Raw genomic sequence first — 13,121 nt, forward strand, 5'->3', positions numbered from 1 at the left:
CAAAATAAGCTTAATGAAGCTTTCTGCGACTAAACTGATTTTTTCTGTTCAGGGACTTTTCAAGGTTGGTCTCTGTTTGCTTTGGATTTTAACAGAGGGGTCCCCTCCCCAGCTTTGTCCTCCACTTGGGACAGAACCAGGCTGCTCCTTTCTGGAGCGCACTGTTCTGGGCCTGCCTTTGCTACCATGAGCTGGGGCTTTAGCTGGGCACTGTTCCCCAGGCCCCCGGGGGCTTTGGAGCCCTTCACGTTGAGGCCCTGGGCCAAAGATGTTTATCACCATTGCTACAGAAGAGAAATAATTCTCTTTATCCACTTCTTTTTTTTTTTTTTTTTAAGATTTCATTTATTTATTTGAGAGAGAGAACATGAGCAGAGGGGAGGGGTAGAAGGAGAGGGAGAAGCAGACTCCCCATTGAGGAGGGAGCCTGGCGTGGGGCTCAATCCTAGCACCCTGAGATCATGACCTGAGTGCAAGGCAGATGCTTAACTGACAGAGCCACCCAGGCGCCCCTCTTTACTCACTTCTTGATCAAAAAAGAGAAATCAAAGGACACACCAGGGCACACACTGCGCCCTGGAACGGGGAGGTGTGCCCCGGAATGTGTCCACCCCTCTCTGGTTAGTGCACTGTCCCCTGGGATGCAAAGTCCAGCTGGACTCCCCTGGCGGAGCCCCCTGCCCCCAAGGCGGGCTCCCGCTGGGACCACCCCTGGGGACAGCGGGGTCTCCCGAGGGCTCAGAAGGGGCTGAGGGGATGCGCAAGAGGCCGGCGGGGAAGTGGGGACTCCAGAGGAGAGCAACGCGGCCAGGGCGCGCTGCTGTGGGAAATGGGTGGGCTCACTCAGCGGGGACGACTGTCATCACGGGGGCGCACGACACCTGCGGGCACAGGTGCAGCCGCCGGCCCAGCACGGGCCGGGCGGGGGGGCGTGGGCTCGCGGGGGGCCGGCGGCCTCGGCGGCCGGGGGGCGGGGCCCAGCGGTGGGCGGGGCCTGGGGCGGGGCGGGGCGGCGGCGGGCAGTGGCGCGCGGTGGGCGGGGCGGCGCGCGGTGGGCGGGGCGGCGTGACGCGCGCCGACGCCGATCCCGGAAGCGGTGTCAGATGCTGGGGAGCCGGGCGGGCGGGCTGGCGGCGGGCGGCGGGGGGGAACTTGTTGTCCTTCGCGAAGTAGGAGCCCCAGAGCGCGGCGGAGGCGGCGGCCGAGGGGGAGCGCGAGAGTGAGCGCGAGCGCGAGGAGAGCGCGTGCCCGCGAGGAGCCGCCGCGCGCCCGCGCCCCCCGCGCGACGCCAGGTGAGGAGCGGCCGCGCGGGGCCGGGCCGGGCCGGGTTGGGGCCGGGGGCGGGTCGGGGACGGGTCGGGCCCGCGCGCCGCTGAGTCACGGCCGCCTCGGACCCGCGGCCAAGTTGGGCGGAACCTCGAGACCCCGGCCCGCGCACCTGCCGTCAGGTGCCCTGCCGCGAGCGCGCCGCGCGGGCCGGGGTCTCTTCTTTCTCGGGCCCGGGAGCGCGCCCGCGAGTCCCGGGCCGCCCCGAGCCCCAGCGGGAGGCCGTGGGTTCCCCGGGGGTAAGCGCCGGCGGGCCCGGCGGCCCCTGTCGACCCCCCCCACCTGCTTTGCCTTTAACCCCCGGAGGTCCGCTGCGGGGCGGGAAGGCGGGGGCGAAAATAAACGGCCACGTGCAGGGGAGCGCGTAGTCGCGCAGGGCCGACCCGGCCGGCGCTCCCTTGCCCGGCGGTGGCCTCCCCCCCGCGTTCGGGGGGAGGGGGCGGGAGGGCCTGGAGCGGGGGGCTCCTGACCGATGTCACGCTCGGAGCAGCTGACCTGCCAGGGGATTCCCGGAGGGAGGCCTTGGTGTGGAAGCTTTGGGTGGGGAGGGGGACACTTCCCCTAAACCCCACGGCCCGCGGTCTCATCTTTGCCATCTGCGAGCAGGGGGTCTCCGTCTCTTCCAAGTCCAACTGGGATCCTGCTGAGTTGGGGAGACACTGTCGGTCCGCCGGCTCCCGCACGAGTCCCCGGGAGCCTCGGAGGGGCACCGGGCGTGCTCCGCTCCCCACCCAGCTCTAAGGTGCAGCAGATCGCTTTGCCTCCTGTCTCCCACGGCGTTCGGCTCGCCACGTGTTGTGAGAACACAGCCGTGGAGCAGTTGGTGTTCGGGCTTGCTGGAAGTTCCCTGTTCTCTCCTGCTCTTGTTTACCTTTCACACTGCTCTCGTGGGCCGGGCAGAAGTGCTCGCCCTCTGAATAAATTGTCAGTGGGGAAGATCCCCACACTCAGCTACCTTCCTTTGCCAGGCGCCTGGCCGCAGGAAGCTCCCGGGGCTGGTGCACGCTCGCCCCGCACGGCCGATGGAATCGGTGGGTCCTTGAGCCAGTGTGGCTTGGCCGCCCGGCCGCCCTCCCCTTTCCCCGTTGTTGGCATTGGCGCGGTTTTGCTGTTCCAGCCCTCACGGCACAGGTATCTTGACCGCGTGCCTCTGTGTGCTAGGCGAGCTGGGCCATCTCCAAGCACCCTGCCTTCTGGGGTGGGGCTTTGCAGCGAGTGTCGGTCTGAGCCGGAGGGAGGGGTCTGAGAGGTTGAAGGTGGGCTGTGCAGGTGGGTGAGGAGCGCCTGCAGCCGCTGTTGTCTTGTGGGTAGCTGACAGCTTTTGGAGAGCTTCCCTCCCTGGGCGGCCCAGCAGGCATGTTTGAGTTGAGCTCCTTCAAGGGGGTCTGCTTTTAGAACTTAACAGTGGTCCTCTCGTGATTCCAAAATAGTTTCCGAACTCAAAAACACAAAGCAAGGCTTCTCTCTGGAGCACATTTGCCTTCTGTGCTTGAACGTAGCTGGACTTTGAGGGATGCGTTCCAAGTTCAGCCCCACTCACTCAAGGTGGTTGCTAAAAATGGGAGTTGAATCGGGGCTACTTGGGGAAATCGTTTCTGGGGCTTGCTGCGTTCCAGCCCTGTCTCCAGGGCCCAGCTGCCGCCGAGTGAGGTCGCTTTCCCGACCCAGACCCACCGTTCTCTGTCCGTGTGTCCGCAGCCCCACACGCTTTCACTCTTGGGGCTTCGGTAGCTGGAGAGTCTGTTTACCGTCTCAGGCAGCGGAGAAGAAATCCTGCCTGTGTCCTGGCTCTTCCTGAGTCTAAAGGTTTCTGGAGTGGACTTTCTGGCTTTAGGGTGCAGTCCACACGGGAAATGGAACCCGGGCAGCTGTGAGCGTTCTCTGTGTGGCTACTCCTCAGAGCAGTAAACAGTGACTCACCCTCCCCTCTGCTCCCCGCCTCCCTGCTCCCTGCCGATGGAAGATGCACTGCTCCCGTGTTTACTTTTGCTTTTTGTAAGTCACAGACTGGTCATGTTTCCTCTTTCTTACAGTTTCAGGAAATTGAAAGTGTTCTCTTAAAATCATAGAACTTTAGAACAGGTAGAAATAAATGTAGGGATTATGCAGTACACATACACCCCCCGCGCCCCCCCCCCCCACTTTACATGAGGACACCAAGCCCAATACCCCTTACCTGGCCTGTGGCGTCAGAGTCCGATATCCGGGGTGTGGGGGACACCCTGCCTGCTTTTCTGTGTTGCACGTGGGCTGCACGGGACGGGGAGGGCCAGACAGGTCCCGAGCTGAGGCGCCCCCAACCCCCTCCCTTCAGGGCAGTGCTGACATGTGCGCTTAGGTGGCTTGCCTCTCACTTGCTGGGAGTTGAGGGGAGCAGGTGTGGTTAAGAACGTCCCCGCCCTCCAGCAAGGGAAGCAAAGCTCAGACAGAAAGACCAGGACCAAGTCTTGGGCTCAGCCCTTGATGTGTACTTGTGAGGGGGTGCCCGCCCACCCCAGGGAAGGCAGGAGGCGGCTTTCTGGTGAAGCAAGGGTTGGGGGGAGAGGGTGGGAGTCCAGCACTGATTGCGGAGGCTCTAGAAGCCAGAGGTGAAGGCCTGCATGCGACAGGTGGCCAGGGGCGTGAGGGGCTCAGGAGGGCCTTCAGGCAGGGGGTTCTTCTACCCACCTTGGGGCCTACATTTGAGGGGCCAAGGCCCAGACGAAGGCAGCCCAGGGCTGAGCCAGGTAGTGCTGGAGGGCTGGAGCATCAGCAGAGAGACGGGGTGAGGCTGACAGGCCAGGCTCAGCAGGTGGACGTGGAAGGAGAGGTGAGGTGTTGGGGGTGATTTCCGCATGAATGGCATGATGGGTCATCACCTGAGCTGGAGACGCAGGAGGAGGGCAGGTGTGGGGACAGGGCACATCTCTGGGGCCTGTCAGACACGCGGGCTGTGTAACCTCAGTGGGATGTGGGGCTTGGGGCTGGTCGAACCCCTGGGCAGCTGTGGCACGAACAGAGCCCCAGAGGGGAGCCTGGAGACAGGAGGACCACCCAGAGGGGTACCGGGGGAGTGAGGGGCCAGGGCGTGGCCAGGGAGGTGAGGCGTTCAGCCTGCTGTCAGCCTAGCAGCCGCCTGAGTCACCTCTGGACAGAGCCAGGATGACACAGCTTCCTCGGACTGCAAACGCAAGGTGACCAGACGTCCTCCAAGCCAGGCAGACAGTCATGTCTTGCCGGAGGGCGGCCAGCCAGGGCCAGCCTGCAGGCTGGGTGTGGGCTAGGCTGATGGGGTGCACCCCCACGTGGAGGGGAGTTGGGCGGGAGGTACGAGCCCTCCCGGTGCCAGGCCTGTCTTCAGTTGGGTGAGGCGTCAGCTTGGGGGGCAAGCTGGCCATGTCACCCTGTGCTCATGGGACAGTTGCCTTCTGTGTCGGCCCCACTGTGCTGCCAGCTGGGAGGGGCGCTCAGCTTTGGGTCCTCTGTGAGAAGGCCCCCAGCCCCCCAGGACAGAGGCTTCTGGCTTTGGGGTTTGCACCCATCAGGGTGAGTCAGATGCTGTTCTGCTGTGTGAAGTGGAGATCTGCTTCAGGACAGAACCCTTTTCCTCCCTTCCTGTTTTCCTCCTGCCCTCTTCCCTCTCCCTGGATCTGACCCCCTCGGAGACCTGGGAGGGCTGAAGGGGGCAGGCACGGGGAGTGGCAGCCGCCATCACTCCACACTGAACAGGAACAAGAGTTTTTTTGAGCGTCTACCCTGCTGGGCACCAGATTCGGCTTCCTGTGCACGGGAAGCTCATGGTGTAGGCTAGTCTAACTGAGGTAAGGGTTAGAGCCCCGTCAGACTCCAAAAACCCCTTTTCTGACATCATCTAGACCTAGGGCTGTTTGAGTGGGGCCATTGCGCCCATCAGCCACCTGGCTTTACTGGTGGAACAAATGTTCCCCCCACCCCCCAAGGCCCTGAACCTGAGTCTAGCCCAGTGAGGGCCTGAGCGCACTCGGGATGGCCTGGGTCGTGAGTTGCCCCAGATGAGCCGAGTCAGAGGGTGGGCAAGCAGCAGGTGTTTGCTGGGGGATGGAGGGGCTGAGACCCTGGCCTCCAGCTCACCTGCCCCTGGAAGGGCTGTCCTGCATTGTTGAACCTGGACGACTTGCCTGTTCTTTGTGGGTCCCGGAAGGGAGGGCCACCCCCGGCTCCCTAACTTGTTCCCAACTATGCCATCCCCAGAGGTGACTCCCATCTAGGCTGCTGGTCCATTGTTTTTCTTTTAGGGCAGTCTTTCCCTTGACTTTGTTCAGATGCACACCAGGATGAAGTTTCTGGCTTTGGGTTGAAAACCACCCTCTTCAGGTAGGAAAGCAGTCACCTGAAAGGTGTTCCAAGGTCTAAGTGCTGACCGAGCAGCCTTTCTTGACCAGCAGCGTCTCGAGGGCTGCGTGAGCTGAGCGTCTGGCTCTTGTTCACTCGGTGGGTGGGCATGTGCGCCTCGGAGGTTCACACCCGCCTTCGAGGGTCCCCGCCTGGCTCTGGCTGCCAATTTACTGGAATTCCAAACAGCCCATGCAGAGAGCGTGCACGTGTGGCTGAGGTTCTGTTAGTTGGTGGTGAGGGGACGCGACGCCCCGAGCGTCCTCCTGTGCAGCTGCTGGAGAGCCGTGTGCGGGTGCTGAGCGGGGGCCAGTGTGGTGGAAGGCGAGGCCGCCTCGCCGCTCCTGCCCGGCCTGTCGGGGCCTCGGTCTCTAACCCTGGCTGCGGTCCGGCCCGGGACCAGAAAGCAGTTCCTCCTGCGTGCGCTCTGGTGGCCGTGAGGTTGCCTGAGGTTCAGGGCTTTATAAATACACGTTTTAGGGCAGTTGTTTTAAACTCAGTTGTCCAAACTCGCACAGGTACGAAACTTTTCTCTGAACCTGTTTTCCAAAAGCAAACTGTCGGGTTTTTTGCCCGTCATGTTTGAAGTGATCTTAGGTCACTGCTGCATGTATTTTGCGTAGCTTGGCATAGGGGAGTAATGGTGCCGTTTCTGTCCATAAACTGAGTTCAGGAAAGACGGGCAGTGCCCAGCCATTGCCGTGCTCCTGGAGCTGGCTCCCTGGACCAGCGGCTGAGTCTGCATACGTAGTGCCCCCCGGGGCAGCCCGCTCTCCAGCAGCTGGTGGAGACTTCCAGGGGTGCCTCGGCGGCGGGGGGTGGGGGAGGCAGGAGCTGAAACCTGGTCCGCCCGAGGCAGTGGGGGTTGTGTCTGTGAGCAGGGGTCCATGGGACGGTGTCTGCCCTTGCCTGGGACTTGCCCACCCATGTCTGGGTCTCTGGTTTCTCAGGGGGGCCCTGGTGCGGGTCCCAGCCCTCTGGGGGTTGAGTGGAGCCCCCAGTCAGGGTCTCTCCTGGCTCGGCCCAACCGAGGCTTTTGCGAGCTGGACAGAACTCTGGGACCCCTGGTTCCGATCCCCTCATTTTCAGAGGAGGAGAGTAAGACCCACAGAAGTGCTTTACTGGCTCGTTCCCCAACTTTGTCTCAAGGCGATGATCACCTCCACATGTACTCCTGTTCGCTCTTAGGCCTCACGTCGCTCTTGTTGAACGGGAGGTCCGAGAAAGGCAGGGAGTCCCCAGAGGTCAGACCCCAGCGTGGAACCCTCCCACAAAGAGAGGCGTCCCTCCTCTCTTGGACCCCAGGTGGGCCCCAGGGCCGCTCTTCTCCCATCCCTGCCGAGGCTCTCATCTGTGTCCTGTGCCCAGAAGGCAGATGGGGTGCAGAGCTGGTGGATATGGGGCTTTGCCCAGGTGACCTTGACCTTTCAGATGCAGCCAACGGACCCTCATGGGGCCTGTCTGGAGGGGAGGGGGCCGAGCCCTTGCAGTGCTGTGGCCCAGTCCTGTGCCCATCCTGGTTACCTGGACATCCCACCACTAACTGTCACGGAGGGCCGGTCCCCAGGGGAAGTGTACCTGCCTGCCCTTAGCGCAGCCCTGTGGCCCTGGGTGCTGGCTGAGCTGGCCCGCCACCGTGGGGGAGGCACAGAAAGCCCTGCTGGTCGGGGTCTGAGCGGAGCTCCCTCCTTTGCTGGGGCCTCCCTTTTCTCATCAGGCGGGCTGGGCGGTCCGTGCAGGGTGGGAGGGCCTTAGGTCTGTGGGAATGTGAGCTCCTTGCTCTGTAAACAGCTGTGACTCACCGCACAACTATGCCCTGGCGTCTCCAGGCCCTTGTGCGCTGACGTGTGCTGGAATGACACCCGGTGGTGGAAAAGTTTCTCAGGGCTCTCCCAGCTGCCTGGCTCCTGCTGGCCCTCCAGGTGCTTTCTCTAGCACGGTGTGACCCCCGCACCCGGAGGGAGGGGCGCTAATTGTGCGCCCCCTGCCCCCCACAGATGCCGGGGGTCGGCCTGCTGTCAGGAAGCGGCTCCTGCTCCCTGCCGTGACCACCCCATGCTGCTGCGTCGTCTGCGTGTCTGTCTCGGGCACACGCGTGGGGGTGTGGAGGAGCCCGGAGCCCCCCGGGGGTGTGCCCGGCCCCAGCCCTGCTGCTGTCCTGCTCGCCGTCATCCAGCATCGGCGCCCGGGAGTGTTGCCAGGGGCAACTGGGGGTCCAGCGACCTGGGTGCTGAGACCCTCTGGTGGCGGAAGGCAGGCGAGCCGTGGGGACGGGTTAGGGTCCCGGGGCTGTGGGCGAAGGAAGGCAGGGTGGAGACACCCACCCGAGTCCCGCTCACCCTCGAGATGGAGGCTCGGCTGAGGCTCCCTCTCTGGGGCCCGCATCCCCCCGTCGTGCATTTCTCCGGTGTTCTCTCTGCTCAGTTCACCGTGCCTGGCGTTTGGAACGTAGACCCTGGTCCCTAACCCAGTGACAGAGCGTGGGGGCAAGTCTAGAGCCGCGGGGTCACACGGGTTTGTTTACTGTCCCGCAACCTGTGTGTGTGCACCAGCCGCCCGAAGCCATTGTTGCTGTGGGCTTCTCCGTTGCCATGGCGACCACCAGGGGCTGGCTACTTCCCAAGGTCGCCATGGCAACTATCAGAGGGGAATCATGCTTGGGATGCTTTGGCTGGCTTTTTCATGAATGATTAGAATGTGTGACACAATGCAGACGCGAAAACTCGAAGGGCGGGCAGCGGCGGGGCTGGCGGGCGCCGGGGACAACTCCCGCCAGACAGCCGCCCCATGAGCTCGTGCAGCCGCGGCTCCCCACCTCCCAGATCCTGCCCTGGCCGCGCAGGGAGACCCCGCCCACCCCGAGGGCCTCAGGTCATGGCTCTGGGGCAGCCCAGGTGGGGGTGGTGATGTCACAGCCGCAGTGCCCTTTGCAGAGGTAGGTCTGCTAGGGAGGGCGGGGCTGGGCCAGGGCGGGTGCGGGCTCCACCCGGGGGGCGTGCTCCCCCGGGGCCCTTCCTCTCTGGAGCCAGGCTAGGTCAGGGGTACCAGGGGCTCTTGCCCGGGCAGGGTGCCGTCCTGGGGGCCAGCGGTGCCCTTCAGGTGCTGGGTGCGGCTGATCTCGGGAGGGGGCTTTGCTGCTGCGTGCTTTGGCCCTTGAACGGGGCAGCCTGGGCCTCGCGGGTGCAAGCTGCTCAGCTCGGAGGGAGAGTGAGAACAGGAAGCAACAGCTGCTCATGCCTGGGGGGCCCCCCAGGCGCTGGAGGCACAGGCCTGGCGGGTGGGGCGGCATGGGACCGCTGTGTGGCTGCCAGGCCCTGGGCCAAGGTGGGTCCGGGTTGCTCCGTGGCCTGATGCTGGAGTGGGGGGTGTGGCCAGCATGCCCACCCTGCGGGGAGCCCCTCAGGGCTGGCTGGCTCCCATCTTGCTTTTGGGGTGACAGGGAGCAAGGAGCTGAACCTCGTTGGAGCCTCTCTGCAGTGGGCATGTCCCCACTTTAGGTCACTTGTGACGGCAGCAGGCCCCGTCCCCAGCCTGGCCAGAACCTAACCTCGCTCATTTCTGTGTTCTTGTGTGATTTTCTAGTTGCAGTTTCCAAGCCCTTCTGTTCGGGTGACTGTGCCCAGGTTATGACGACTAATCCCAAACCAAACAAGGCGTTAAAGGTAAGCGGGGTTGGGGGTGAGCAGATCCTGTTTCTGTCCTGGGCTCAGGCCTGGGAAAGGTCCCTTCCGGCCCCAGCAGCGCCTCTTTCCCAGGGTTGCCCTGAGTGTGAGGAAGGAAGCCCCGTCCTCTGGAAGAGAGCAGGGGGACTGTTGGCTAGAGGACGTGTCACAGAGAGGTGGTGACAGAATTGGGGGTCGTGGCCTTGGGAGACACCAGCTCTGACATCTGGGGGGATCCCTTCTTGGGAGGGAGTGATAGGGGTGGATCCCCGTCGGCTAGGATGTGCTCATGACCCTCACTCCCAGGGGTGAGCAGTGTATCCTCCATCCCGTGGAACCTGGCTCCCAGGGCCTGGCCGTGAGCAGCGTGTGCTTGGGTTGGCTGTGTCATCTTGGGAGCGGAGCTGGGTGTGCAGGAGAGGGCACTGTCCCATGCATTTCTGGGCCGAGCACGCCCAAGCCGCATCTGAGGTCCCACTGGGTCCGAGGCATGCAGAAGGATGGGCTGCCGTGCCGTCCCGTCCCTCCCCTGCCTGTGTCCGTCCTGCCCCGGGCCCTGGAGAGGCACAGAGGGTAGCAACACGTGGGCCCTGGCCTTGCAGAGTGTGGGCGGCCAGTGGGATCCAGGTGATGGCCGGGTGTAGCCAGCAGCCCCCATCCGAGAACCGCCTGCATGATGCTGTGTGCGTGGCGTGCAGACCTGCACCCCGCAAGGACCGTCCCCGTTCCGTGATGGAGGAGCGAAGGCCCGCTTGCGCAGTGGAGGGGGGTGCTGTCCGGAACAGCTTGAGCCGTCCTCTGGGGTCCCTCCGTGGCCAGTCCTTCCCGCCGCGCCCCGCGTCTCCGTGCTGACCGCTGTGCCGTGGCCCCCGCAGGTCAAGAAGGAGGCGGGCGAGAACGCCCCGGTGCTCAGCGATGACGAGCTGGTGTCCATGTCGGTGCGGGAGCTGAACCAGCACCTGCGGGGCCTCACCAAGGAGGAGGTGGTGCGCCTGAAGCAGCGGCGGCGCACGCTCAAGAACCGCGGCTACGCGGCCAGCTGCCGCATCAAGCGGGTGACGCAGAAGGAGGAGCTGGAGCGGCAGCGCGTGGAGCTGCAGCAGGAGGTGGAGAAGCTCGCCTCCGAGAACGCGAGCATGAGGCTGGAGCTCGACGCGCTGCGCTCCAAGTACGAGGCCCTGCAGACCTTCGCCCGCACCGTGGCCCGCGGGCCCGTCACCCCCACCAAGGTGGCCACCACCAGCGTCATCACCATCGTCAAGTCCGCCGACATCTCCTCCACCTCTGTGCCCTTTTCGGCCGCGTCCTAGTGCCCGCCCAGGGTGGGGCCTGGGGGGCTGCGGCCGGGCAGGTGGTGGGCTCCTCCCTCGTGCCCATCAGACGAGCCTACGGGGAGCAGACCCCTCATCACCTGAGTCAAGCACAGACTCGCGGCGGGGACGGGGCTGCCGGCCGAAGATGGGGTCTCGTGAGACCGTGTGCTGCACGCCTTCCCACACGCACGCACACGCAAACACGCACACGTATGCACCTGGCCTTCCTCTGGGCCCCACCGGCTCTCTCCGGACCGTCCTTTTCTAGGGGTGTGGGTCTCGCGCCGGGGGCGGGCGTCGGGATGTACGGAGGGAAGGTCCTTGGGAGGTTCCTGGCCCTGTGGCCCAGACGGCGGGGGCTCTGTCTTCCACCCATCCCGAGAGTGGCCCGCTGTGGTCCACCAGCCGGTGCGGGGACCCCCTCGCTGCCCTGAGCTCTGGTGCCGCAGGACGAACCATGTGCTCCTGGTGACGAAAAGCACCATGACCCTGCTTTTAGCCTTACGGGAGACCTGCACCCCACGAGGCGGAGGGAGGGCCGCCCGAGGGGCTGTGTGCGCGTGCACGCGTGCCCCGTGATGTGCCAGCCATCGCACCAGCGTACCGGCAGCAGCGGGGCCTCGGGGGAGAGGCTCGGAATGGCCGGTCACTGGGGGGCCTCCGGGGTCCATGCGGCAGACGGTTGCATGGGGGTTGGGAGCTTTGCCTCCGTCGGACCTGCAGAGGAGCGGTAGCTGCTGGGTGGGGAGGGGGGCAGCCAGCCGGGGAAGGTGGAGCCCTGCGCAGGGAGGGTGGTGGGGCCTGGGGGTGGGCGCGCGGAGGTTCTGTGCAGAATGGGGGTGAGGTTGGCAGGGGCCTCGGGAGTGGGCTCTGGTTCTGCTGGAGGGGACGGATGGGGTCTGAGGGTGAGGAGGGCGTGGTGACGAGGGAGGTGACATGGCAGGGGCCCAGGACCCCCCTCCTGGGGGCACTTGGGCGGTCTCTTGGTGCAGACGACAAGGGGACGCAGCTACCTTGGTGCTTAATCCTCGCCTGGAACCTTTACTAGCTCTTTCTGGCACCTGGAGCCCCTGATGACCTTGGTGACTCTTGCCGGGGCTTCCCTCCCGTGAGCCTCGATCGATCGGGGCTCCCAGCTCCCGTGTGCCGAGCTTGGACTGCCCCTTCCTGGCCCTGCTGGAGAGAGGCTGGGGCTGCAGGGTCTGGGAGTGGGCGTTGAGCTCAAGCTCCCGGCCTCCTCTTGGCCCTGCCACCCACCACCGAGGGAGACCCCCACCCCCAGCAAGCCATGGGCCACCCGCACAGGAAGAGGAGGATTGGGCAGGGCAGATGGCCCCAAGGGCTGCGTCCTCCTCCTGCGTCTGCTGTCAGGAGCGGCTGGGAAAGGTCTGGGGCCCCCGCAGCACTGCTGTGTGGCCTTCGCCTTGGCCTTGTCCTGGGGGAAGGTGAAAGGTCAGGGGTGTGCTGGATCCTTACGGAGAAGAAGGCCCAGTGTGTTTAAAAAAAAAAAAAAAAAGAGTTGATACCATAGCCATGGTAGGTAATCCACATTGGATATCAATAAGGACCATGGGGAAATATTTAAAAGAAAGAAAGTATATATATATATAAAATTATATACACATTTTATCGTACAGATTTTTCGTAACTTTTCCTGTTTTTACTGTAAATCCCTAATAGAGCAGAGCTGCAGTTGGAGTAGGGTGGGGGTGGGAGCTGGTCGCCTCCGCCCCCAGCTCTGGGGAGGGAGGCCCGGGCTGCCCGCCCGTCGCTTCCCTCTGCGTTCCCACCAGCCCTCGGGAGCGCTGAGGCCCCACCTGGGGGGACCCGGGGCCAGGGAAGGAAGACCAGAGCCTTTCCCGAGTGCTTTTCCTTTCAGCTCACCGAGATTCCATTGTCACAGGTTTAATATATGGATTTTTTTTATTTAAGAGAAAAGGCAAGGACTTGTGTCCCTGGAGTTTGCTCCCCCTGCCTCCGGGGCTTCAGACGCGGGTCCTTCCTGGGGACGGGGCCTCCCGCTTCCTCGCCTCCGTCGCTCGGCTGCTCCATTTCCATATTTATTTTTGTGCTGCTTTTATCATGGTATAAATTATTGAGAAGAGATCCCACGTCGTGGTCCTCGTGCGTAGGACTCGTGCCCCGCGCCCGCCCTGTCCCCTCACGGCCACCACCTAATTTATTGCTGTACATCTCTGCTGTGATGCTTTTGTACCTTTGCAATAAAGAGTTTTCTGGTTTCAGACCCGCCTGGTTTTGTGACTGGGGCTGGGGGTCAAGTCCCCAAGTGCAGGGCACCATTGGTCGGCCGCCGCCCCCACGTCCCAGCCCCCCAACACGGTTGTCCTCGCCTGCAGTGGGTCTCCTAGGCTGGGAGGTCCGTCGGGACAGCCACGGGCTGGGGAGGGGGTCGGGCGGGTGGAGGCGGCCGGGTTGGCTTTCTGAGTGTGGGCCCAATTCCCCAGTGTCC

The 13,121-nt window shown here is 63.9% G+C and overlaps 1 protein-coding gene across 3 annotated transcripts; it reads left to right on the top strand.

The window, feature by feature from the left end:
* The first annotated feature begins 1,137 nt into the window (after nt 1–1,137).
* MAFK (MAF bZIP transcription factor K) lies at nt 1,138–12,894 on the top strand. 3 transcript variants are annotated; one of them, XM_034988244.1, is made up of 3 exons: nt 1,138–1,292; nt 9,259–9,338; nt 10,214–12,894. In XM_034988244.1, exons 2-3 carry the CDS (start codon nt 9,303–9,305, stop codon nt 10,646–10,648), a joined length of 471 nt encoding a protein of 156 aa, XP_034844135.1. In that variant the 5' UTR covers nt 1,138–1,292; nt 9,259–9,302; the 3' UTR covers nt 10,649–12,894. The 3 variants fall into 3 exon arrangements, with proteins under 3 accessions (XP_034844135.1, XP_034844136.1, XP_034844134.1); XM_034988245.1 differs by lacking the exon at nt 1,138–1,292 and adding an exon at nt 6,118–8,611; XM_034988243.1 differs by lacking the exon at nt 1,138–1,292 and adding an exon at nt 6,118–7,598.
* The last annotated feature ends 227 nt before the right edge of the window (nt 12,895–13,121 follow it).

The sequence above is a fragment of the Mirounga leonina genome, unplaced genomic scaffold, assembly GCF_011800145.1.
Source record: "Mirounga leonina isolate KUSES-001 unplaced genomic scaffold, KU_Mleo_1.0 Mir_454, whole genome shotgun sequence".
Taxonomy (NCBI): Eukaryota; Metazoa; Chordata; class Mammalia; order Carnivora; family Phocidae; genus Mirounga; species Mirounga leonina.